The sequence below is a fragment of the Syngnathus typhle genome, unplaced genomic scaffold, assembly GCF_033458585.1.
Source record: "Syngnathus typhle isolate RoL2023-S1 ecotype Sweden unplaced genomic scaffold, RoL_Styp_1.0 HiC_scaffold_27, whole genome shotgun sequence".
Lineage (NCBI taxonomy): Eukaryota > Metazoa > Chordata > Actinopteri > Syngnathiformes > Syngnathidae > Syngnathus > Syngnathus typhle.
The window spans coordinates 960,673-987,734 of NW_026871933.1; the positions used below are offsets into that span (position 1 = coordinate 960,673).

At 37.6% G+C, this 27,062-nt stretch overlaps 1 protein-coding gene and 1 long non-coding RNA gene across 16 annotated transcripts in view; both read left to right on the forward strand.

The window, feature by feature from the left end:
• Positions 1-385: 385 nt before the first annotated feature.
• On the forward strand, positions 386-944 carry LOC133147028 (uncharacterized). The gene is made up of 3 exons (XR_009711483.1): positions 386-445; positions 582-724; positions 803-944. It is a non-coding gene; the product is annotated as an uncharacterized LOC133147028 (long non-coding RNA).
• A 5,842-nt stretch (positions 945-6,786) lies between these two features.
• The window catches only part of LOC133147034 (uncharacterized), a 127,337-nt gene continuing 107,061 nt past the window's right edge, over positions 6,787-27,062 (forward strand). For 6 of the 15 annotated variants that reach the window (XR_009711486.1, XR_009711487.1, XM_061271161.1 and 3 more), the window contains exons 1-3: positions 6,787-6,847; positions 7,350-7,493; positions 9,226-10,009. Coding sequence is in view for 5 of the 15 variants with exons in the window: in XM_061271160.1 (XP_061127144.1) it covers positions 10,007-10,009; positions 10,504-10,571 (71 nt within the window). In the remaining 10 variants the exon portion in view is untranslated. Of the gene's footprint in view, positions 6,848-7,349; positions 7,494-9,225; positions 10,010-10,503; positions 10,572-27,062 lie in introns of all 15 variants that reach the window. The other 9 variants (XM_061271155.1, XM_061271159.1, XM_061271157.1 and 6 more) reach the window with 5 other exon arrangements.

Here is a 27,062-nt window from a genome sequence, read left to right on the forward strand (position 1 = left end):
CTGGCAGCAGCTTGGAAGCAGGAGTGGGAGGCAGCTGGCCCCTCCCTCATGCACAGTTATGTCTGGGAACCAGGAGACGGCGCCATAGGAGGAGACGAACTACCTCGCCAGCAGTGGACCACACTGAACCGCTTAAGAACTGGTGTTGGGCGCTTCAACATGTCTAGTGGGGTCTGGCGGACAGTGCGGCATGCGAGTGCGGAGCCCTCGAGCAGACAGCCGACCACACCATCAACACCTACACCAACATATAGACCACCCTCAGAGGCCGGCCTCTTCGACCTGGGACCAGAGATGCTGGCGTGGCTCCACGACACCAAGTTGGAGCGCTGACGTTACACGAGAGAGAGAGAGAGAGAGAGAGAGAGAGAGAGAGAGAGAGAGAATTTTAAGAAGATCCATGGGACCAGTGTTATTCTCCTTTTCTATTGACTCCAAGCAACAGGTAAGTAATTGTGATTCCAAATTGAATGTGTTCATATCATTCACTCAAGATGGACACAAGTTGTACATATGCTTGATTTATGACTGTATTGTAATGTGATTTTTCAAAATGAATTAATTATGATGTTATATTATAGCACAGGGAGAGCCAAGACTTTCCAAAAGACCTGTACAACGGAGGCCAGCATCATGAAACACAAACTCCCAAACCAGCATGGTAACATGAAACACAAACTCCCAAACCAGCATGGTAACACACAGGACTTCTTCTGATTCTTCTGTGAGTAACCATCAAGGAATATTTTCATGAAGCATTTTGCTCCTTTTCCTCAACACATCTTTCATGTTTTATTTTTAGTATGTTCTTGGGTCTTGCCTGTGGTTCTACACGCATCCAGAAATGCAGACAAAGAACAGCTTGGCCTTTAACAGTCGGAAGCCTCTGATTTTACTCTACTAAGCCTCAGATACAGTCTGTTTTCTGTTCTCATTCAGTCATTCAGTCATTCATTCATTCATTTATCCATTTATTTATTTATTTATTTATTTATTTATTTATTTATTTATTTATTTATTTATTTATTTATTTATTTATTTATTATATTTTTTGCCTCAAATTATGTTTGCATTATCTTTTGTATAACAGCGTCTTCAATCATGTTGCACTTAAACTCTTAAAAAATAACACTGAAATTAACATAACATCCATCCATCCATTCATTCTCTGAACCGCTTAGTCCCCACGCGGGCCGCGGGTGTGCTGGATCATATCCCAGCCGTCATCGGGCAGTAGGTGGGGGACGCCCTGAACCGGTTGCCAGCCAATCGCAGGGCACACAGCGATTATTATCTATTGAATCAGTAAAATACTTGATATGTTTTTATTTGTTATGTCTTCAGCGTTTTTGAAAGTTATTTATATTATTTATTGCATTACTTCTTTGACTCAATTAAAAAACCTGTATTTTGTCCCAAAAGGCACTATTTTTTCCCTTCTCTTGTGTGTGATTTATTATATTTTGTTTCCAATATTTAAACAGCTCAGTGACCTAGTGGTAGAGTGTCCGTCCTGAGACTGGAAGGTTGTGGGTTCAAACCCTGGCCGGGTCATACCAAAGACTATAAAAATGGGACCCATTGCCTCCCTGCTTGGCACTCAGCATTAAGGGTTGGAATTGGGGGGTTAGATCACCAACTGATTCCCGAGTGCGGCACCGCTGCTGCTCACTGCTCCCCTCTCCCCCAGGGGATGGATTAAAATCACACGGGGATGGGTTAAATGCAGAGGACAAATTTCACCACACCCAGATGTGTGTGTGACCATCATTGGGACTTTAACTTTAACTTTTTTAACATGAATTTGAACACTTTCGAGTCAAGCCCAATTTATTCATACTTTTTCAGAGTTTCCGAAAGTTATTTATATTATTTCATGTATTACTTCTTTGATTCAATAAAAAAAAAAAAAAAACTAATTCCTCCCAAAATCAGGAGTTTCCGGGTTAACGTAATAAATCGGTGAGCGATTGGCTAAGGCAGCGCCCAATTACGTGAGCGGTTGTCTAAGCCAGCGCCCAATTATGTGAGCGGTTGGCTAAGGCAGCGTTATGGTAGCCAATCAGAGCCGGTGCTCTGTAAACTATTGCGGTTCGGTGTTATTGTGGAAATTATTACTCGCCACTTTAAACTTTGTGAAAATTATTAAGTATTCCAATATCCTCACATTTCATTTACTAGACATTTGCGTGTACATACATTTTCTAAATTTTAGAAAAGTCGCGTACACGCAGATTTGCGCTGCTAGATAAAAGTCAACATTCAGCATCTTACAAAATACACAAATCAGACATCTATTCGTTTAAGAATACTAATTCATTATGTTCATATGCCCATGTATTTCACCACTTAGTAATTGCCAATTTATATTTGGTGAACGACAATTGGCTGCAGAGAATGACGTTCCTGACGGGTCGCAGCCAGACGGTGAGAGTGGGCCGTCATACATCCACACCTCTCAGTCTCGGTACCGGCTCCCCACAGGGCTACGTACTGAGCCCACTGCTTTACACGCTCTACACACATGCATGCACCCCCGCCCATCGCAGCAACATCATTGTGAAATTTGCGGACGACACAACCGTGGTGGGACTCATCTCAAAGGGGGATGAGTCTGCCTACAGGGACGAAGTGGTCCGGCTATCGGAGTGGTGCGGAGAGAACAATCTGCTCCTAAACACTTTTTTTTTTAATTATTCTATTTATTTTTTTATCTCATGCGTGGATCGGTTGGCACTTTTTAAATTTAGTTGTACAGGTGACAATGACAAATAAAGATCTATTGTATTCTATTCTATTCTAGAACCGCGATCATGGTCGAAAATATGTTTTGACCATGACTGACAGCTCTCAATTGTATAATCACAATTCACATGATGTGTTTAGCAGTTATTATTTTTCTTTCTTCCGTGTGTAATTAATATCTTATTAATGTTGAATGGGGGCGGGGTTGTGCTACGTTCATAGAAATCTGAATTCACAAGGACTGTGATCGTAGTATATCATGAACAAAATCTTAAAGTGCTGAAACATGTTCACTCAATCGTTTAGTCACATTTCAGACGAATTTACAGGGATATGTGTGTCTGACACTCTTTTTATCGATTGCATATCCAAATGTTGCATATCCAAATGTTGCATTTCTGTTTAGCCTAGCTGCACTTAAATTTCCCACTACCCGCAAAGATATTGGGGCGCACACAAGTTCGCATCAGACTTTCCCAGACGTCGAAAGAGGTAAGTAGCTCGCTCAACCCAGTCCGAAATTTGATTTTCCCAAAACATTTATAAACACTTTGTAGTCTAGTGTTGTACTGTAGACCATTGTGTTACTCTGTAAATTAGTATTTACTACTTTAAACTGGGTGAAAATTAAGTAACATCCTCACTTTTCCGCGTGTTCAGACAGGCTTTTTAAAATGTTTCTTAAAAGGCCTGTACACGCGAATTTGAGTAAGAGGTCTTCAGGTCCGTTTCTTAATGTTTAATAACAATTGTACCGATTTGGTTGAAGAAGAGCTGATATTCAAGAAAAAAACCGAAATAAACCTCGCGCACGACGGCAAGTGTAAAACTATTAAATTAGTCCTATGACCTTAAAAATGTATATTATAATATATATTTTACCTATGTCCTCAAAAAAATTGATCCATTAGTAAGCATCTCTTGAACAATATATTTCTTCAAATGGTTTAGTTTTTGAGACAGACAGTGAATGTACATCTTGTCTTTACTAAATATCATTCAGTAGTGCGTATCTCTAAAACGAAATGAGCAAATAATCCGAGTCATATTGTATAAACGTATTTGTACAATTATAAATGGGCAATATTGTTTTATCCGTGTTATAACATTGTGATTCCGCCTTAACAAGGCTGGATGGACACGTCTTTTGATCCATGCCGCATTTGGGAAAAAAGCCTGGGAACTCGTGCGCGGCCAGAAAAAAAAACCGTGGCGCTGTCAATCATGCGAGTTCGCGGCTAGATCAGTCAACTCTCAGCACCGTTTCTGGCAGTAGTATGCAGATGTTTATTTCACTATAACAAATACAAAATCAAGTGTCAACATATGAGTTTCCAAAATTATGTAGGGGATAAAATTGTAGATCAAAGGAGTCAACTCTTAACATCTTCCAAAATACACAAAACTGGAAGTAGTCCATTGGAAATAAATAAATAAATAAATAAATACATAAATAAATAAACAGATAGATAGATAGATAGATAGATAGATAGATAGATAGATAGATAGATAGAAAAACAATTAAACAATCGCCATTTAGGACATTAACCATTGTGCTTCCAAAGGGGTAGGGCTGTTATTTTATAACCAATTTCTGTCATCATGTAGACTAATTAAACCATATATAAGTGCTGTAGTAATTATGTCTCTGATGATCAGTTATTATTTTCATTTTTTTTCAGAATGGAAAACCTATGGACCCTACACCAGTTGCCGGCGGCGCTCACGGCCAAAGTAGTGGCCTTAAAAACAATTACAAAGTACTCGCGATGGGTCTTAAAAGGGGATGGGACAGTGGAGGCCAGGGCCTCCCACTGCAACACAGTAGTGGCGCTCTGTGACGGCCACCGTCTTTGTAAATTTATTTTGTTTCCAAATTTAGCCTCCGACGTCTCTGTCGGAGGTACATTCCGCTTTATAAATTTTGGCCGGGGAAGAGAGGAAGGGGTCCTCCTCTCCCGGCACAACACCTCCATCTATGTGGCTGGGACGATGGAGGTGCCGGCCCATTTTGAGGAGAAGGGCACAGCTCTCCTGTACCCTTCAAGTGTCACCAAACCATTGAAGGACATTTGCCATGAGGAGGGTGTCCTCTTTACAACAGTTGGCATTGTCTCTGCTGTAAGATTAATCTCTCTCTCTTTTCGTTCCCTCTCCTTCATGAAGTATTGCTGTTTAATTTGTCTTTGTTTTTTAGATGCGCCCCATAAGGATGGTGCTGACGCGCGGGATGCCGGTGCCATTGGGCATCTTTTATTTGAAAAAAGTAAACTGACTGTTCTTTCTCTCTCACACTATGTGTGCGTGCGTGCGCATGTGTGTGTCTAAATATAGATATAGATCACACTCTCATTTCACCTGAGTAAGGTCCCTTAGGGCATCATGTTGCTTTTGTAATTGCAGCGTAAATCTACATTCCAACACCTAGTACTAATTTGACATTTTCATTATAGGATCAAAGGGAAATAAAGGTCCTCAGGTGGCGAGAGACCAACCTTTTTGAAGTAAGAGTTGGACAGCGGCTATCCATGACGCACATGATGACGTCATGTTCTGATGGGGTGGAGCTCCACTCCACAGAAAATACTCTGATAAAGGTACCTAAAGCAAGCAGTTTTTTCCCGTGTATAAACAAAGGTATTTTAAATTTAAACAATACTGTTATTTACTTGAGATAAACTGCTATCAGTGGCTCATCATCATCAAGGCTCAAGTCAGAATCATGCTTTAGAGTTTTCTCTAAATCTGGATCACCAATTTTGTAAGATTTTGTCTCAGATACAGCTCTATCAGGAAGACATGCAATTTCACTTGCTTCCCTGACTGTATAAAATCATTGTGGTTGTGATTATGGTCATGAAATTAATCAAATTGTTTTAGGTTTTACGTTTTTTATCTGTCTGCCTGTCTGCCTGTCTGCCATCCATGCATCATGTTTTCTCGTGGTGTTTTAAACCCATAATAAATTGTCAAAACATTTCTTTGCGCAGGAACTGGAAGAAGTGTTTCACGTTGTGGCCTTCAAAATAAAAGGCGACAACGTGGAGCTTGTCAATGATAACAATGGCACCAAAAGCGTCCCTTTGGTTGACTGGAACCAAAGATTCCCCGAGGGCCCTAATTTTCCCCCAGAGGGGTTTTTGTGGTAATTTTGTTTTATATTTTGTTCTATTGTTTGTATTTCTTGTTACTTGTTTGTTGTTCTGTTTAAAATGTTCTATGATTAAAGTTTAAATTTAAATGCACAAAATAGTCATTGTTTATTTTATTTATTTTTATTAAATTGAATTAATTTAATCTAAATTATGATAATATATTTCACCACTTAGTTATATTTTGTTGTCCGTGTATAAATTGTGTATTGCATCATTATATTAAATGTATTAGTTGTATCAATTCAATAGATACTTTAATTTTTCTTCTCCCCATATTTTTCCAACTGTTTTTTTTTTTAATTATGATCAATTATTATTGAATATTCCTACACCAAAATTCAACTTATTTGGACATATTTAGTTTTCCTTTCATAGGCTGGCTTGATAACCACATAAGGTACAACGAAACCAGAAAAAAAGTAAGTAGGTCTTTACTAAACTTTGCTAAATGTGCAATATGATGAGTGATAAGCAGTACAGTTCTGTTGATTCTGTTGCTCAGCACTGGTGGATGTTGAAAATCATTACCAGCAAAGTCATATTTCGTATTTAAGTGACCTAGTTTTATTATATTTCTATTGCAAATACGATCGCGATCTTGATTCAGTTGCTCGACACTGACACTTAGCGGCTGTATAAAATCATTACAAGCAAAGTCTTCCGTGCATTTAAGGTACCCGTTTTATTAAATTACCGTATTTATTCAAATTATCACCCATTATTGTCCGATTGCCAAGGGGCACTCAAAAGGGCGATAATATGTATATTTTCCTTATGTAGTATCTAACTGGTGTTCTTAACACGAGGACAGCGGCTGTTTTGAGCTACCTCTAACAGCGGGGTGCGTCAATTGACGCTCTATCGATGCGACACGCTACCGTCGCATATCACGTGTTGTACACGTCATATTAACGCGATCGTCTTGTTCGAGCCCATGCCCCGAGAACGTAATTGTGTGAGGAGGATATTGTTGCGGAGTGACGAGTGTAATTGTATCATAGTTTATGAAGAAAAACAATTTAAAAGGGACATTCAACGCGCTGTCAAATCAGTCATATTTAAACTTGCGCAATGACGTCGGCATGTGGTCGCGGAGGAAAACGTAAGTTTTGGGGGGAATTTTTTAGCAGCATGGGCGATAATTAGAGGTATCAATGTTTTATTTATGCTATCGCTAACACACACAGGGCGGTTATTAGAATATGGGCGATAATTTTCAGTTTTATAGCTGATTTTTGTTGTTGTATTGCGATAGCGTATTGCTAATGCTAATCTGTTGATTGTGTCGCGAGAGAGTGAGAGAGAGAGTGAGAGAGAGTGTGTGTGTGTCTCAGTAAAGATATCTGTCACACTCTCATTTCACCTGAGTAAGGTCCCTTAGGGCATCATGTTGCCTTAGCCTAGATCTACATTTCAACAACTAGTACTAATTTGTCATTTTCATTACAGGATCAAAGAGAAATTAAGGTCCTCACATGGCGCGAAACCAACTTTTTCCATGTCAAACTTGGACAGCGGCTGTCCATGACACACATGACAACATCATCTTCTAGTGGCGTAGAGCTCCACTCCACAGAAAATACTGTAATAAAGGTACCTAAAGCAAGCAGTTTTTTATGTGTATAAACAAAGGTGTTCTCAATTGAATCAATACTGTTATTTACTTGGGATGCACTGCTATCAGTGGCTCACCATCATTAAGGTTGAAGTCAGATTCATGCTTTAGGAGTTTTCTCAATATCTGGATCACCAACTTTGTAGGATATTGTCTCAGATACAGCTGGCTGTCTGTCTGTCTGTTTATATATCTATATCTAACCAAGCTACATACCTACTTACTAGGGGTGTAAATCGCGGGTTTTTTCACGATACGATATAATATCGATATAAAGAACTACGATACGATATTTGCCGATATCTTAAAGCCTGCTGCGATTCATTCACGATATATCGCGATATAGTGCTCTACGATCGATTTTTTTTTTTTTTTTAATAAAAAATATAGAACAATATCCTGATTTATAACAATTCATACGCAAAATCAACAAGGTACTGCAAACTCTTTATTTAGGAAATTACAAGAGTATTGTAGTATACAAAGTGCTTATTTTAACACTGAACTTTGATGTCGTGTTTTTTCTTTAAATGTGCGGCGAGATTTGTGCTCCCTGAGTATTTGATCACCGCATGGCAGGATTTACAAACTGCACGTGTCTTGTCCGTTGAGCCGTCTTTTCTTTGGAATCCATAGTGCTTCCAAACGAATGACTTGAAGCCTAAAGGGGAGCAAATTTCCTCGTCTCTTTGGACACTAGCCATAGCACCAGCCCAGGAGCCGCGTACTAGTTGTCGCCTCCCCTTTCACGCACGTGCTCTGCTCACAACACAACAACGCCGGGCGCACTGCTCCCGGAGAGAGGAAGCAAGCAACAATGAACTGGATTTCAAAATAAAGTCGCGTCTAATGTCCGAGGTCAAACACGGCGATATAAATCGATGTTTACCTTTAGCATCGATGCCAATAAATCGTAGAGCATTATATCGATTAATCGATGTGTATCGATGTATCGTTACACCCCTACTACTTACCTACCTACCTACCTACCCAACCCCATCCATCCATCCATCCATCCATCCATCCATCATGTTTTCTCGTGGTGTTTCAAACATAATAAATTGTCATGAAATTTCTTTGCGCAGGAACTGGAAGAAGAGCCCTTTCGCTTTGTGGCCTTTAAAATCAAAGGTGAACAGGTGGAGCTTGTGGACGCCACCAATGCCACCAGAATGGTTCCATTAGAGGAGTGGAACCAAAAATTCCCAGATGGCCCTAATCTTCCCCTAGAGCAGTGCTTCTCAATTATTTTCTGTTACGCCCCCCCCTAGCAAGAAGAAATCTATTCGCGCCCCCCCCTCCCCACCGTGACTATCCTAACTTGTCTTGTAAGTTGTAAAATGTTGCACATTCGCAAACGTGACAGAAGTAACAATGAGAGCGCCACTGCCCCCTGCTGTAGTAAACCCGCAATTACACTTTATTCTAGTACTGCCAAAAAAAAAGCCTGTTCCCCAGGGTCACGCGCGCCCCCCCAGGAATAGCAAGGGGGGCGCGCCCCACTATTTGAGAAGCACTGCCCTAGAGGGGTTTTTGTGGTATTTTTTTTTTTTGTTCTGTTATTTGTATTTTGTGTTGTTTGTTCTGTTTAAAATGTTCTACTATTAAAGTTTAAAGTTAAAGGCACAAAATAATAATTGTTTATTTTATTCATTTTTATTAAATTATGATAATATATTTCACCACTTCATCAACATCTGCCCCCTATAGAGACCACCCTCAGAGGCCGGCCTCTTCGACTTGCAACCAGAGATGCTGGCGTGGCTCCACGACACCAAGTTGGAACACTGACGTTACACGTGAGAGACAGAGAGAGAGAGAGAGAGAGAGAGAGGCAACGTCATCCGCCGAATTAGGTGACCCAGTTTATTATTTTGTTTATAGCAAATACAGTCGCAAATATATTGTTTCAATGTGTAGTTAATGGTATTAATGTATAGTATATGATTTTAATCTATTTTAATCTATAGTATTGGTATTTTACCCATGCCTTATTTCGGGATATTTGTAACTTCTGCTGTCTTTATCTTAGTATTCTGGAATACTATGGTTTATTTCGAAAATGTTTCTCAGATGTCGCATGTTTTCCCATTCTAGATTGATAGATAGAATTTACGGTAGCGTTCTTTGGCCTGCTGTCCAAAGAACATAGAAAACAATACGGAATGCGATCATCTCATGTGCGGTGGCACCACAAAGTAGATTGCAGAAGTTAACTCAGCAGCATGGACGCGTTCCAGGCAGTTACTGCGACCGCAAGAGAGTAAGTATTACTAAAAAGAAGCACACAAGTTTCCAACTTGCCGAGTGGACAGTGAAGCAGAAAATAGATTTGTCAAAAAGTGTGAGGAAAATATGCACTGTCTGCCGACTCACATTTTCCATAGTCCATGTGGAACTGACTCACCTTAAGCAACACGGTGGACACGAACGAAAAAACGCACAACTAAGCAAGGGGGAACCTGGACAGATCCATTAGGCAACGACAAAGATGGTACGTAAATATTTTTTTAAACCCTCTCAAGGTTAATATGAGAATGTACAATGGATGTCTATCGTATAGAAAAAGCTATATTAGCTTTTGGGTGTAATAAACGACCAGGTAAATGGATAGATAATACATAAAAACCATTTGTTTGCATACATTGATAAATAAAAGATCAACATTATGTGGCACTTGCCTCCCCAGAACTTTTGGTTTATAGGAAGTTTTTTTTTTCTATGGAAGAAACCCATGCGCCCAAGTGCAATATGTATTTTCGCCAGTAGAGGACGCTGAAAATAAATGTTGCACAGCGGATCAGCTGTCTTCATCATTTCTGTCTGTAACAATTGCACACACAGCCTTACATTTGTAACTAGTTTTAAGAGATGTGCATATTTTTTCATTGGACATGCAATGTAATTCTGTCAACTTTTAAATAAACTGTTATTTTATTTTTAATGTGGATAGAGGATTTATTTTTGGTGTTTCCGATTTTACTGCAGATTATCCAGACATCCCCAACGTCAAAGCAGCAGTATTTTTGTCCTCAGCATCCTTATTTTCCACAAAGGTTTCTACATTTTTCAACCGATTCAACCCATTCCAACTTTCAACTGTTCATTTTTTGCCTACCTATTCCACAACTTCCCACTTACCAAATATTCCAAACTTTCAATTTTGAAATTCACCACAAATTCTCCAAATATTCTACATTTCTCAAGTCATTCAACACGTTTCAACATCGTTCGGCAGCATTCCCCGAAAAAGTTATTCATACATTTCGCCTTCACACGCAATTTCTCCAGAAATTGCAAAATTCTAGTTATTGTGTGAAGGCGAAGGCCTTCACACATATGTTATTCTACACCATTCTCTATTATTATTGTGTGAAGGCGAAGGCCTTCACACATATGTTATTCTACACCATTCTCTATTATTATTGTGTGAAGGCGAAGGCCTTCACACATATGTTATTCTACACCATTCTCTATTATTGTGTGAAGGCGAAGGCCTTCACACATATGTTATTCTACTCCATTCACTTTATTAGTGTGAAGGTGAAGACCTTCACACTATTGTTATTCCTGTCCTTTATTGTGTGAAGGCGAAGGCCTTCACACATATGTTATTCTACACCATTCTCTATTATTGTGTGAAGGCGAAGGCCTTCACACTTATGTTATTCTACTCCATTTACTTTATTATTGTGTGAAGGCGAAGGCCTTCACACATATGTTATTCTACACCATTCTCTATTATTGTGTGAAGGCGAAGGCCTTCACACATATGTTATTCTACACCATTCTCTATTATTGTGTGAAGGCGAAGGCCTTCACACATTGATATTGTACTTTATTATTAAACAACTTATTCCTCCCACTTTTTTGACATCTAACTACTCCCACATGCTTCAACCGATTCACCTCGTTCAACCTTTCACACGTTCCAAAAATTCATGGCACGCTTGCCAGTATTTTTCGCGTTCATAACATTTACCGTTTTTAAGTAATTAGCAAATTTGTGCCTTTTATTTCCCCATTCATTCTTAATGGCAATGTCAACCCGAGCCAGTTTCCTGTAGTGGGTTCGATTCCCACATTGGGCGTCATTAATTATTTTACTCTTTATTCTTCCCGCTTATCATTTTCAACGCTTATCATTTGTAACTAACATTCGCATTCAACATTCATTACATTAAGCAATTTCCACCACTTTGATTACGTATTCGCATTCAACAAACACATTCATTACATTAACCAATTTCAACCAGTATGTAGACAGGGACACAATTAGCTCGTGGGAAATACAAGTGATTCCAGTACACGAGCATCTTTCCCGAGTGGTATCAAAACCCGCTTCAGTTCGATTCCCACATTGGGCGTCATTATTTAATTTACTCTTTATCCTTCCCGGTTATCATTTTCAACGGTTATCATTTGTAACTTTTGTCATTCGCATTCAACATTCATTACATTAAGCAATTTCCACCACTTTGATTACGCATTCGCATTCAACAAACACATTCATTACATTAACCAGATTCAACCAGCATGAAGGAAGAAGCCTCATTAGCTCAATCGGAAACACCATGGCAATGTCAACCCGAGCCAGTGTCCTGTAGTGGGTTCAAATCCCACATTGGGCGTCATAAATTATTTTACTCTTTATCCTTCCCGGTTATCATTTTCAACGCTTATCATTTGTACCTTTTTTGTAACATTTGTAACATTTCATTTTTAACGCTTATCATTTGTACCTTTTTGTAACATGTATTTGTAACATTTTCTCATTTATTTCACAACTATTTCTTTCCCTTTTCATTCTTCCCGCTCATCATTTTTAACGCTTAACGTTTGTAAATTAACATCTGCCTTCGCCTTCACACGCAATTTCTTCCGAAATTGCAATTCTAGTTATTGTGTGAAGGCGAAGGCCTTCACACATATGTTATTCTACACCATTCTCTATTATTGTGTGAAGGCGAAGGCCTTCACACATATGTTATTCTACACCATTCTCTATTATTGTGTGAAGGCGAAGGCCTTCACACATTGATATTGTACTTTATTTGTGTGAAGGCGAAGGCCTTCACACATTGATATTGTACTTTATTATTAAACAACTTATTCCTCCCACTTTTTTGACATCTAACTACTCCCACATGCTTCAACCGATTCACCTCGTTCAACCTTTCACACGTTCCAAAAATTCATGGGACGCTTGCCAGTATTTTTCGCGTTCATAACATTTACCGTTTTTAAGTAATTAGCAAATTTGTGCCTTTTATTTCCCCATTCATTCTTAATGGCAATGTCAACCCGAGCCAGTTTCCTGTAGTGGGTTCGATTCCCACATTGGGCGTCATTAATTATTTTACTCTTTATTCTTCCCGCTTATCATTTTCAACGCTTATCATTTGTAACTAACATTCGCATTCAACATTCATTACATTAAGCAATTTCCACCACTTTGATTACGCATTCGCACTCAACAAACACATTCATTACATTAACCAGATTCAACCAGCATGAAGGAAGAAGCCTCATTAGCTCAGTCGGAAACACAATGGCAATGTCAACCCGAGCCAGTGTCCTGTAGTGGGTTCGATTCCCACATTGGGCATCATAAATTATTTTACCCTTCATTCTTCCCCTTATCATTTTCAACGCTTATCATTTGTACCATTTTTGTAACATTTGTAACATTTCATTTTTAACGCTTATCATTTGTACCTTTTTGTAACATGTATTTGTAACATTTTCCCATTTATTTCACAATTATTTCTTGCCCTTTTCATTCTTCCCGCTCATCATTTTTAACGCTTGACGTTTGTAAATTAACATCTGCCTTCGCCTTCACACGCAATTTCTTCCGAAATTGCAATTCTAGTTATTATTGTGTGAAGGCGAAGGCCTTCACACATATGTTATTCTACACCATTCTCTATTATTGTGTGAAGGCGAAGGCCTTCACACATATGTTATTCTACACCATTCTCTATTATTATTATTATTCTCTTTTATTCTCCACACTTTTTTGACACGTTTCATCTTCCACATAATTCATCCGATTCACTCCATTCCACTTTTCACGTATTCCAAATATTCACGCGACGAGCGCTTGTATTTTTCTCGTTCCGAAAATTTTCCGATTCCGCAAAATTCCCAAAATTCCGACAAATTTTTCCCCATTCATTCTTAATGGCACATTCGACATTTCACATTTACGTCGTTCCAATTTGAAATTCACATCATTCAGCACATTCTAATCACATTCGGAAGGATTCTCGACATTCCCAAAATTCCCAAATTCGAAAATTTCACGTTTTCACGTTAAAAATTCCGACAAATTTTCACAAAATTTCGTTTTTCACCTCTAACTTCTACATTTTTCAACCGATTCAACTCGTTCCAACTTTCAACTGTTCATCTTTTGCCTACCTATTCCACAACGTCCCACTTACCAAAAGCTTCACATCTTTTATTTTGAAATTCAACCAAAATTCTCTAAAATTTCGTTTTTCTACTCTAATTTCTACATTTTTCAACCGATTCAACCCATTCCAACTTTCAACTGTTCATTATTTTTCTACTGATTCCACAACTTCCCACTTACCAAAAGCTTCACATCTTTTATTTTGAAATTCCCACCCAATTCCTTTTCCCTTCTCATTTCTACATTTTTCAACCGATTCAACCCATTCCAACTTTCAACTGTTCATCATTTTTCTACCTATTCCACAACTTCCCACTTACCAAAAACTTCACATCTTTTATTTTGAAATTCACACCCAATTTCCTTTTCCCTTCTCATTTCTACATTTTTCAACCGATTCAACCCATTCCAACTTTCAACTGTTCACTATTTTTCTACCGATTCCACAACTTCCCACTTACCAAAAGCTTCACGTCTTTTATTTTGAAATTCACACCCAATTCCTTTTCCCTTCTCATTTCTACATTTTTCAACCGATTCAACCCATTCCAACTTTCAACTGTTCATCATTTTTCTACCTATTCCACAACTTCCCACTTACCAAAAACTTCACATCTTTTATTTTGAAATTCACACCCAATTTCCTTTCCCCTTCTCATTTCTACATTTTTCAACCGATTCAACCCATTCCAACTTTCAACTGTTCATTATTTTTCTACCGATTCCACAACTTCCCACTTACCAAAAGCTTCACGTCTTTTATTTTGAAATTCACACCCAATTCCTTTTCCCTTCTCATTTCTACATTTTTCAACCGATTCAACCCATTCGAACTTTCAACTGTTCATCATTTTTCTACCTATTCCACAACTTCCCACTTACCAAAAACTTCACATCTTTTATTTTGAAATTCACACCCAATTTCCTTTTCCCTTCTCATTTCTACATTTTTCAACCGATTCAACCCATTCCAACTTTCAACTGTTCATCATTTTTCTACCTATTCCACAACTTCCCACTTACCAAAAACTTCACATCTTTTATTTTGAAATTCAACCAAAATTCTCTCAAATTCCGTTTTTGTACTCTAATTTCTACATTTTTCAACCGATTCAACCCATTCCAACTTTCAACTGTTCATCATTTTTCTACCTATTCCACAACTTCCCAAATACTTCACATCTTTTATTTTGAAATTCACACCCAATTCCCTTTTCCCTTCTCATTTCTACATTTTTCAACCGATTCAACCCATTCCAACTTTCAACTGTTCATCATTTTTCTACCTATTCCACAACTTCCCACTTACCAAAAACTTCACATCTTTTATTTTGAAATTCACACTCAATTCCCTTTTCCCTTCTCCTTTCTACATTTTTCAACCGATTCAACCCATTCCAACTTTCAACTGTTCATCATTTTTCTACCTATTCCACAACTTCCCACTTACCAAAAACTTCACATCTTTTATTTTGAAATTCACACCCAATTCCCTTTTCCCTTCTCATTTCTACATTTTTCAACCGATTCAACCCATTCCAACTTTCAACTGTTCATCATTTTTCTACCTATTCCACAACTTCCCACTTACCAAAAACTTCACATCTTTTATTTTGAAATTCACACCCAATTCCCTTTTCCCTTCTCATTTCTACATTTTTCAACCGATTCAACCCATTCCAACTTTCAACTGTTCATCATTTTTCGACCTATTCCACAACTTCCCAAAACCTTCACATCTTTTATTTTGAAATTCACACCCAATTCCTTTTTCCCTTCTCATTTCTACATTTTTCAACCGATTCAACCCATTCCAACTTTCAACTGTTCATCATTTTTCTACCTATTCCACAACTTCCCACTTACCAAAAACTTCACATCTTTTATTTTGAAATTCACCACAAATTCTCCAAATATTCTACATTTCTCAAGTAATTCAACACGTTTCAACATCGTTCGGCAGCATTCCCCGAAGAAGTTATTCATACATTTCGCCTTCACACGCAATTTCTCCAGAAATTGCAAAATTCTAGTTGTGTGAAGGCGAAGGCCTTCACACATATGTTATTCTACACCATTCTCTATTATTATTATTATTATTATTCTTCTATTTTATTCTCCACACTTTTTTGACACGTTTCAGCTTCCACATAATTCATCCGATTCACTCCATTCCACTTTTCACGTATTCCAAATATTCACGCGACGAGCGCTTCCATTTTTCTCGTTCCGAAAATTTACCGATTCCGCAAAATTCCCCAAATTCCGACAAATTTTTCCCCATTCATTCTTAATGGCACATTCGACATTTCACATTTACGTCGTTCCAATTTGAAATTCACATCATTCAGCACATTCTAATCACATTCGGAAGGATTCTCGACATTCCCAAAATTCCCAAATTCGAAAATTTCACGTTTTCACGTTAAAAATTCCGACAAATTTCCACAAAATTTCGTTTTTCAGCTCTAACTTCTACATTTTTCAACCGATTCAACTCGTTCCAACTTTCAACTGTTCATCTTTTGCCTACCTATTCCACAACGTCCCACTTACCAAAAACTTCACATCTTTTATTTTGAAATTCAACCAAAATTCTCTAAAATTTCGTTTTTCTACTCTAATTTCTACATTTTTCAACCGATTCAACCCATTCCAACTTTCAACTGTTCATTATTTTTCTACCGATTCCACAACTTCCCACTTACCAAAAGCTTCACATCTTTTATTTTGAAATTCACACCCAATTCCTTTTCCCTTCTCATTTCTACATTTTTCAACCGATTCAACCCATTCCAACTTTCAACTGTTCATAATTTTTCTACCTATTCCACAACTTCCCACTTACCAAAAACTTCACATCTTTTATTTTGAAATTCACACCCAATTTCCTTTTCCCTTCTCATTTCTACATTTTTCAACCGATTCAACCCATTCCAACTTTCAACTGTTCATCATTTTTCTACCTATTCCACAACTTCCCACTTACCAAAAACTTCACATCTTTTATTTTGAAATTCAACCAAAATTCTCTCAAATTCCGTTTTTGTACTCTAATTTCTACATTTTTCAACCAATTCAACCCATTCCAACTTTCAACTGTTCATCATTTTTCTACCTATTCCACAACTTCCCAAAAACTTCACATCTTTTATTTTGAAATTCACACCCAATTCCTTTTTCCCTTCTCATTTCTACATTTTTCAACCGATTCAACCCATTCCAACTTTCAACTGTTCATCATTTTTCTACCTATTCCACAACTTCCCACTTACCAAAAACTTCACATCTTTTATTTTGAAATTCACACCCAATTCCCTTTTCCCTTCTCATTTCTACATTTTTCAACCGATTCAACCCATTCCAACTTTCAACTGTTCATCATTTTTCTACCTATTCCACAACTTCCCACTTACCAAAAACTTCACGTCTTTTATTTTGAAATTCACACCCAATTCCCTTTTCCCTTCTCATTTCTACATTTTTCAACCGATTCAACCCATTCCAACTTTCAACTGTTCATCATTTTTCTACCTATTCCACAACTTCCCACTTACCAAAAACTTCACATCTTTTATTTTGAAATTCACACCCAATTCCCTTTTCCCTTCTCATTTCTACATTTTTCAACCGATTCGACCCATTCCAACTTTCAACTGTTCATCATTTTTCGACCTATTCCACAACTTCCCACTTACCAAAAACTTCACATCTTTTATTTTGAAATTCGCCACAAATTCTCCAAATATTCTACATTTCTCAAGTAATTCAACACGTTTCAACATCGTTCGGCAGCATTCCCCGAAGAAGTTATTCATACATTTCGCCTTCACACGCAATTTCTCCAGAAATTGCAAAATTCTAGTTATTATTATTATTCTCTTTTATTCTCCACACTTTTTTGTCCCGCTTCTTCTTCCACAAAATTCATCCGATTCACTCCATTCCACTTTTCACGTATTCCAAATATTCACGACATGAGCGCTTGTATTTTTCTCGTTCCGAAAATGTTCAGATTCCGCAAAATTCCCCAAATTCCGACAAATTTTTCCCCATTCATTCTTAATGGCACATTCGACATTTCACATTTACGTCGTTCCAATTTGAAATTCACATCATTCAGCACATTCTAATCACATTCGGAGGGATTCTCGACATTCCCAAAATTCCCAAATTCAAAAATTTCACGTTTTCACGTTAAAAATTCCGACAAATTTTCACAAAATTTCGTTTTTCAGCTCTAACTTCTACATTTTTCAACCGATTCAACTCGTTCCAACTTTCAACTGTTCATCTTTTGCCTACCTATTCCACAACGTCCCACTTACCAAAAACTTCACATCTTTTATTTTGAAATTCAACCAAAATTCTCTAAAATTTCGTTTTTCTACTCTAATTTCTACATTTTTCAACCGATTCAACCCATTCCAACTTTCAACTGTTCATCATTTTTCTACCTATTCCACAACTTCCCACTTACCAAAAGCTTCACATCTTTTATTTTGAAATTCACACCCAATTCCTTTTCCCTTCTCATTTCTACATTTTTCAACCGATTCAACCCATTCCAACTTTCAACTGTTCATCATTTTTCTACCTATTCCACAACTTCCCACTTACCAAAAACTTCACATCTTTTATTTTGAAATTCACACCCAATTTCCTCTTCCCTTCTCATTTCTACATTTTTCAACCGATTCAACCCATTCCAACTTTCAACTGTTCATTATTTTTCTACCGATTCCACAACTTCCCACTTACCAAAAGCTTCACATCTTTTATTTTGAAATTCACACCCAATTCCTTTTCCCTTCTCATTTCTACATTTTTCAACCGATTCAACCCATTCCAACTTTCAACTGTTCATCATTTTTCTACCTATTCCACAACTTCCCACTTACCAAAAACTTCACGTCTTTTATTTTGAAATTCACACCCAATTTCCTTTTCCCTTCTCATTTCTACATTTTTCAACCGATTCAACCCATTCCAACTTTCAACTGTTCATCATTTTTCTATCTATTCCACAACTTCCCACTTACCAAAAACTTCACATCTTTTATTTTGAAATTCACACCCAATTTCCTTTTCCCTTCTCATTTCTACATTTTTCAACCGATTCAACCCATTCCAACTTTCAACTGTTCATCATTTTTCTACCTATTCCACAACTTCCCACTTACCAAAAACTTCACATCTTTTATTTTGAAATTCACACCCAATTCCCTTTTCCCTTCTCATTTCTACAGTTTTCAACCGATTCAACCCATTCCAACTTTCAACTGTTCATCATTTTTCTACCTATTCCACAACTTCCCACTTACCAAAAACTTCACATCTTTTATTTTGAAATTCACACCCAATTCCCTTTTCCCTTCTCATTTCTACATTTTTCAACCGATTCAACCCATTCCAACTTTCAACTGTTCATCATTTTTCCACCTATTCCACAACTTCCCAAAACCTTCACATCTTTTATTTTGAAATTCACACCCAATTCCTTTTTCCCTTCTCATTTCTACATTTTTCAACCGATTCAACCCATTCCAACTTTCAACTGTTCATCATTTTTCGACCTATTCCACAACTTCCCACTTACCAAAAACTTCACATCTTTTATTTTGAAATTCGCCACAAATTCTCCAAATATTCTACATTTCTCAAGTAATTCAACACGTTTCAACATCGTTCGGCAGCATTCCCCGAAGAAGTTATTCATACATTTCGCCTTCACACGCAATTTCTCCAGAAATTGCAAAATTCTAGTTGTGTGAAGGCGAAGGCCTTCACACATATGTTATTCTACACCATTCTCTATTATTATTATTATTATTATTCTTCTATTTTATTCTCCACACTTTTTCGACACGTTTCATCTTCCACATAATTCATCCGATTCACTCCATTCCACTTTTCACGTATTCCAAATATTCACGCGACGAGCGCTTCCATTTTTCTCATTCCGAAAATTTACCGATTCCGCAAAATTCCCAAAATTCCGACAAATTTTTCCCCATTCATTCTTAATGGCACATTCTACATTTCACATTTACGTCGTTCCAATTTCAAATTCACATCATTCAACACATTCTAATCACATTCGGAAGGATTCTCGACATTCCCAAAATTCCCAAATTCGAAAATTTCAAGTTTTCACGTTAAAAATTCCGACAAATTTTCACAAAATTTCGTTTTTCACCTCTAACTTCTACATTTTTCAACCGATTCAACTCGTTCAAACTTTCAACTGTTCATCCTTTGCCTACCTATTCCACAACGTCCCACTTACCAAAAACTTCACATCTTTTATTTTGAAATTCAACCAAAATTCTCTAAAATTTCGTTTTTCTACTCTAATTTCTACATTTTTCAACCGATTCAACCCATTCCAACTTTCAACTGTTCATTATTTTTCTACCGATTCCACAACTTCCCACTTACCAAAAGCTTCACATCTTTTATTTTGAAATTCACACCCAATTCCCTTTCCCTTCTCATTTCTACATTTTTCAACCGATTCAACCCATTCCAACTTTCAACTGTTCATCATTTTTCGACCTATTCCACAACTTCCCATTTACCAAAAACTTCACATCTTTTATTTTGAAATTCACACCCAATTCCCTTTTCCCTTCTCATTTCTACATTTTTCAACCGATTCAACCCATTCCAACTTTCAACTGTTCATCATTTTTCTACCTATTCCACAACTTCCCACTTACCAAAAACTTCACATCTTTTATTTTGAAATTCACACCCAATTTCCTTTTCCCTTCTCATTTCTACATTTTTCAACCGATTCAACCCATTCCAACTTTCAACTGTTCATCATTTTTCTACCTATTCCACAACTTCCCACTTACCAAAAACTTCACATCTTTTATTTTGAAATTCAACCAAAATTCTCTCAAATTCCGTTTTTGTACTCTAATTTCTACATTTTTCAACCGATTCAACCCATTCCAACTTTCAACTGTTCATCATTTTTCTACCTATTCCACAACTTCCCACTTACCAAAAACTTCACATCTTTTATTTTGAAATTCACACTCAATTTCCTTTTCCCTTCTCATTTCTACATTTTTCAACCGATTCAACCCATTCCAACTTTCAACTGTTCATCATTTTTCTACCTATTCCACAACTTCCCACTTACCAAAAACTTCACATCTTTTATTTTGAAATTCACACCCAATTCACTTTTCCCTTCTCATTTCTACATTTTTCAACCGATTCAACCCATTCCAACTTTCAACTGTTCATCATTTTTCTACCTATTCCACAACTTCCCACTTACCAAAAACTTCACATCTTTTATTTTGAAATTCACACCCAATTCCCTTTTCCCTTCTCATTTCTACATTTTTCAACCGATTCAACCCATTCCAACTTTCAACTGTTCATCATTTTTCGACCTATTCCACAACTTCCCAAAACCTTCACATCTTTTATTTTGAAATTCACACCCAATTCCTTTTTCCCTTCTCATTTCTACATTTTTCAACCGATTCAACCCATTCCAACTTTCAACTGTTCATCATTTTTCGACCTATTCCACAACTTCCCACTTACCAAAAACTTCACATCTTTTATTTTGAAATTCGCCACAAATTCTCCAAATATTCTACATTTCTCAAGTAATTCAACACGTTTCAACATCGTTCGGCAGCATTCCCCGAAGAAGTTATTCATACATTTCGCCTTCACACGCAATTTCTCCAGAAATTGCAAAATTCTAGTTATTATTATTCTCTACGTTTCTCCACACTTTTTTGACACGTTTCATCTTCCACATAATTCATCCGATTCACTCCATTCCACTTTTCACGTATTCCAAATATTCACGCGACGAGCGCTTGTATTTTGCTCGTTCCGAAAATTTTCCGATTCCGCAAAATTCCCAAAATTCCGACAAATTTTTCCCCATTCATTCTTAATGGCACATTCGACATTTCACATTTACGTCGTTCCAATTTGAAATTCACATCATTCAGCACATTCTAATCACATTCGGAAGGATTCTCGACATTCCCAAAATTCCCAAATTCGAAAATTTCACGTTTTCACGTTAAAAATTCCGACAAATTTTCACAAAATTTCGTTTTTCACCTCTAACTTCTACATTTTTCAACCGATTCAACTCGTTCCAACTTTCAACTGTTCATCTTTTGCCTACCTATTCCACAACGTCCCACTTACCAAAAACTTCACATCTTTTATTTTGAAATTCAACCAAAATTCTCTAAAATTTCGTTTTTCTACTCTAATTTCTACATTTTTCAACCGATTCAACCCATTCCAACTTTCAACTGTTCATTATTTTTCTACTGATTCCACAACTTCCCACTTACCAAAAGCTTCACATCTTTTATTTTGAAATTCACACCCAATTCCTTTTCCCTTCTCATTTCTACATTTTTCAACCGATTCAACCCATTCCAACTTTCAACTGTTCATCATTTTTCTACCTATTCCACAACTTCCCACTTACCAAAAACTTCACATCTTTTATTTTGAAATTCACACCCAATTCTCCAATATTTCCGTTTCTCCTTCTCATTTCTACATTTTTCAACCGATTCAACCCATTCCAACTTTCAACTGTTCATCATTTTTCTACCTATTCCACAACTTCCCACTTACCAAAAACTTCACATCTTTTATTTTGAAATTCACACCCAATTCCTTTTTCCCTTCTCATTTCTACATTTTTCAACAGATTCAACCCATTCCAAATTTATTCACTTAATTCACCTTATTCTTCCCACATTCACTCCCATTCACCCCCACTTCCACTATGCTTACACAATTCAACCCTTGACCCCCAATTCCAGTGTGGCGGCCATCTTGGATGACCCTGAAGTGCCACCAATGAACCCAGAATGAACCGGAAGTGGCCCAAATCAAACCGAAAGTGACCCCAAATAGACCGGAAGTGACCTCAGGTAAACCGGAAGTGACCCCAAATCAAACCGGAAGTGACCCCAAATGTACCGGAAGTGACCTTTTTAGACCGGAAATGACCCCTAATAAACCGGAAGTGACCTCAGACGAACCGGAAGTGACCCAAATTAAACCGGAAGTGACCCCAAATAGACCGGAAGTGACCTCAGGTAAACCGGAAGTGACCCCAAATCAAACCGGAAGTGACCCCAAATGTACCGGAAGTGACCTTTTTAGACCGGAAATGACCCCTAATAAACCGGAAGTGACCTCAGACGAACCGGAAGTGACCCAAATAAACCGGAAGTGCCCCAAATCAAACCGGAAGTGACCCCTAATAGACCGGAAGTGACCTCTGGTAAACCGGAAGTGACCCCAAATCAAACCGGAAGTGACCCAAAATGAACCGGAAGTGACCTTTTTAGACCGGAAATGACCCCAAATAAACCGGAAGTGACCTCAGCTAAACCGGAAGTGACCTGTTTTAAACCGGAAGTGACCCAAATAAACCGGAAGTGACCCAAATTAGACCGGAAATGACCCGAATCAAGCCGGAAGTGACCTTATTTCAACACTAAGTGCCCCAAATAGCTACATTTGCGCTTACGTCTTCGTTTTTTGTCCGATATAACCCGTTTCAACATTTTTACCCCAAAAGTGAACCTCCTGAGGCCGTTTTTTTTGGTTTTGTTCCAAATCTAGAAAGATTTTGGCGCAATTGCTTTTTTTTATTTTCCCATTCATTCTCTATGGGGATTCAACATTTGCTCTAACTTCTACATTTTTTAACTGATTCAACCCGTTCCAACTTTCAACTGTTCATCTTTTGCCTACCTATTCCACAACTTCCCACTTACCAACAATTCCAAATTTAAAATTCAACCAAATTCTCCAAAATTTCGTTTTTCTACTCTAACTTCTAAATTTTTCTACCGATTCAACCCATTCCAACTTTCAACTGTTCATCTTTTGCCTACCTATTCCACAACTTCCCACTTACCAAATATTCCAAACTTTCAATTTTGAAATTCACCACAAATTCTCCAAATATTCTACATTTCTCAAGTAATTCAACACGTTTCAACATCGTTCGGCAGCATTCCCCGAAAAAGTTATTCATACATTTCGCCTTCACACGCAATTTCTCCAGAAATTGCAAAATTCTAGTTGTGTGAAGGCGAAGGCCTTCACACATATGTTATTCTACACCATTCTCTATTATTATTATTATTCTCTTTTATTCTCCACACTTTTTTGACACGTTTCATCTTCCACATAATTCATCCGATTCACTCCATTCCACTTTTCACGTATTCCAAATATTCACGCGACGAGCGCTTGTATTTTTCTCGTTCCGAAAATTTTCCGATTCCGCAAAATTCCCAAAATTCCGACAAATTTTTCCCCATTCATTCTTAATGGCACATTCGACATTTCACATTTACGTCGTTCCAATTTGAAATTCACATCATTCAGCACATTCTAATCACATTCGGAAGGATTCTCGACATTCCCAAAATTCCCAAATTCGAAAATTTCACGTTTTCACGTTAAAAATTCCGACAAATTTTCACAAAATTTCGTTTTTCACCTCTAACTTCTACATTTTTCAACCGATTCAACTCGTTCCAACTTTCAACTGTTCATCTTTTGCCTACCTATTCCACAACGTCCCACTTACCAAAAACTTCACATCTTTTATTTTGAAATTCAACCAAAATTCTCTAAAATTTCGTTTTTCTACTCTAATTTCTACATTTTTCAACCGATTCAACCCATTCCAACTTTCAACTGTTCATTATTTTTCTACTGATTCCACAACTTCCCACTTACCAAAAACTTCACATCTTTTATTTTGAAATTCACACCCAATTCCTTTTCCCTTCTCATTTCTACATTTTTCAACCGATTCAACCCATTCCAACTTTCAACTGTTCATCATTTTTCTACCTATTCCACAACTTCCCACTTACCAAAAACTTCACATCTTTTATTTTGAAATTCACACCCAATTTCCTTTTCCCTTCTCATTTCTACATTTTTCAACCGATTCAACCCATTCCAACTTTCAACTGTTCATCATTGTTCTACCTATTCCACAACTTCCCAAATACTTCACATCTTTTATTTTGAAATTCACACCCAATTCCTTTTTCCCTTCTCATTTCTACATTTTTCAACCGATTCAACCCATTCCAACTTTCAACTGTTCATCATTTTTCTACCTATTCCACAACTTCCCACTTACCAAAAACTTCACATCTTTTATTTTGAAATTCACACCCAATTCCTTTTTCCCTTCTCATTTCTACATTTTTCAACCGATTCAACCCATTCCAAATGTATTCACTTAATTCACCTTATTCTTCCCACATTCACTCCCATTCACCCCCACTTCCACTATGCTTACACAATTCAACCCTTGACCCCCAATTCCAGTGTGGCGGCCATCTTGGATGACCCTGAAGTGCCACCAATGAACCCAGAATGAACCGGAAGTGCCCCAAATCAAACCGAAAGTGACCCCAAATAGACCGGAAGTGACCTCAGGTAAACCGGAAGTGACCCCAAATCAAACCGGAAGTGACCCCAAATGTACCGGAAGTGACCTTTTTAGACCGGAAATGACCCCTAATAAACCGGAAGTGACCTCAGACGAACCGGAAGTGACCCAAATTAAACCGGAAGTGACCCAAATAAACCGGAAGTGACCCCAAATAGACCGGAAGTGACCCCAAATAGACCGGAAGTGACCTCTGGTAAACCGGAAGTGACCCCAAATCAAACCGGAAGTGACCCTAAATGAACCGGAAGTGACCTTTTTAGACCGGAAGTGACCCCAAATAAACCGGAAGTGACCTCAGCTAAACCGGAAGTGACCTATATTAAACCGGAAGTGTCCCAAATAAACCGGAAGTGACCCAAATTAGACCGGAAATGACCCGAAGCAAGCCGTAAGTGACCTTATTTTAACACTAAGTGCCCCAAATAGCTACATTTGCGCTAACGTCTTCGTTTTTTGTCCGATTTAACCCGTTTCAACATTTTTACCCCAAAAGTGAACCTCCTGAGGCTGTTTTTTTTTGTTTTGTTCGGAATTTAGAAAGATTTTGGCGCAATTGCTTTTTTTTATTTTCCCATTCATTCTCTATGGGGATTCAACATTTGCTCTAACTTCTACATTTTTTAACTGATTCAACCCGTTCCAACTTTCAACTGTACATCTTTTGCCTACCTATTCCACAACTTCCCACTTACCAAAAATTCGAAATTTGAAATTCAACCAAATTCTCCAAAATTTTGTTTTTTTACTCTAATTTCTACATTTTTCAACCCATTCCAACTTTCAACTGTTCATCTTTTGCCTACCTATTCCACAACTTCCCACTTACCAAATATTCCAAACTTTCCATTTTGAAATTCACCACAAATTCTCCAAATATTCTACATTTCTCAAGTAATTCAACACGTTTCAACATCGTTCGGCAGCATTCCCCGAAAAAGTTATTCATACATTTCGCCTTCACACGCAATTTCTCCAGAAATTGCAAAATTCTAGTTGTGTGAAGGCGAAGGCCTTCACACATTGATATTGTACTTTATTATTAAACAACTTATTCCTCCCACTTTTTTGACATCTAACTACTCCCACATGCTTCAACTGATTCACCTCGTTCAACCTTTCACACGTTCCAAAAATTCATGGCACGCTTGCCAGTATTTTTCGCGTTCATAACATTTACCGTTTTTAAGTAATTAGCAAATTTGTGCCTTTTATTTCCCCATTCATTCTTAATGGCAATGTCAACCCGAGCCAGTTTCCTGTAGTGGGTTCGATTCCCACATTGGGCGTCATTAATTATTTTACTCTTTATTCTTCCCGCTTATCATTTTCAACGCTTATCATTTGTAACTAACATTCGCATTCAACATTCATTACATTAAGCAATTTCCACCACTTTGATTACGTATTCGCATTCAACAAACACATTCATTACATTAACCAATTGCAACCACGACATAGTAAGGGACTCAATTAGCTCGTGGGAAACACAAGTGATTCCAGTACACGAGCATCATTCCCGAGTGGTATCAAAACCCGCGTCAGTTCGATTCCCACATTGGGCGTCATTATTTATTTTACTCTTTATCCTTCCCGGTTATCATTTTCAACGGTTATCAT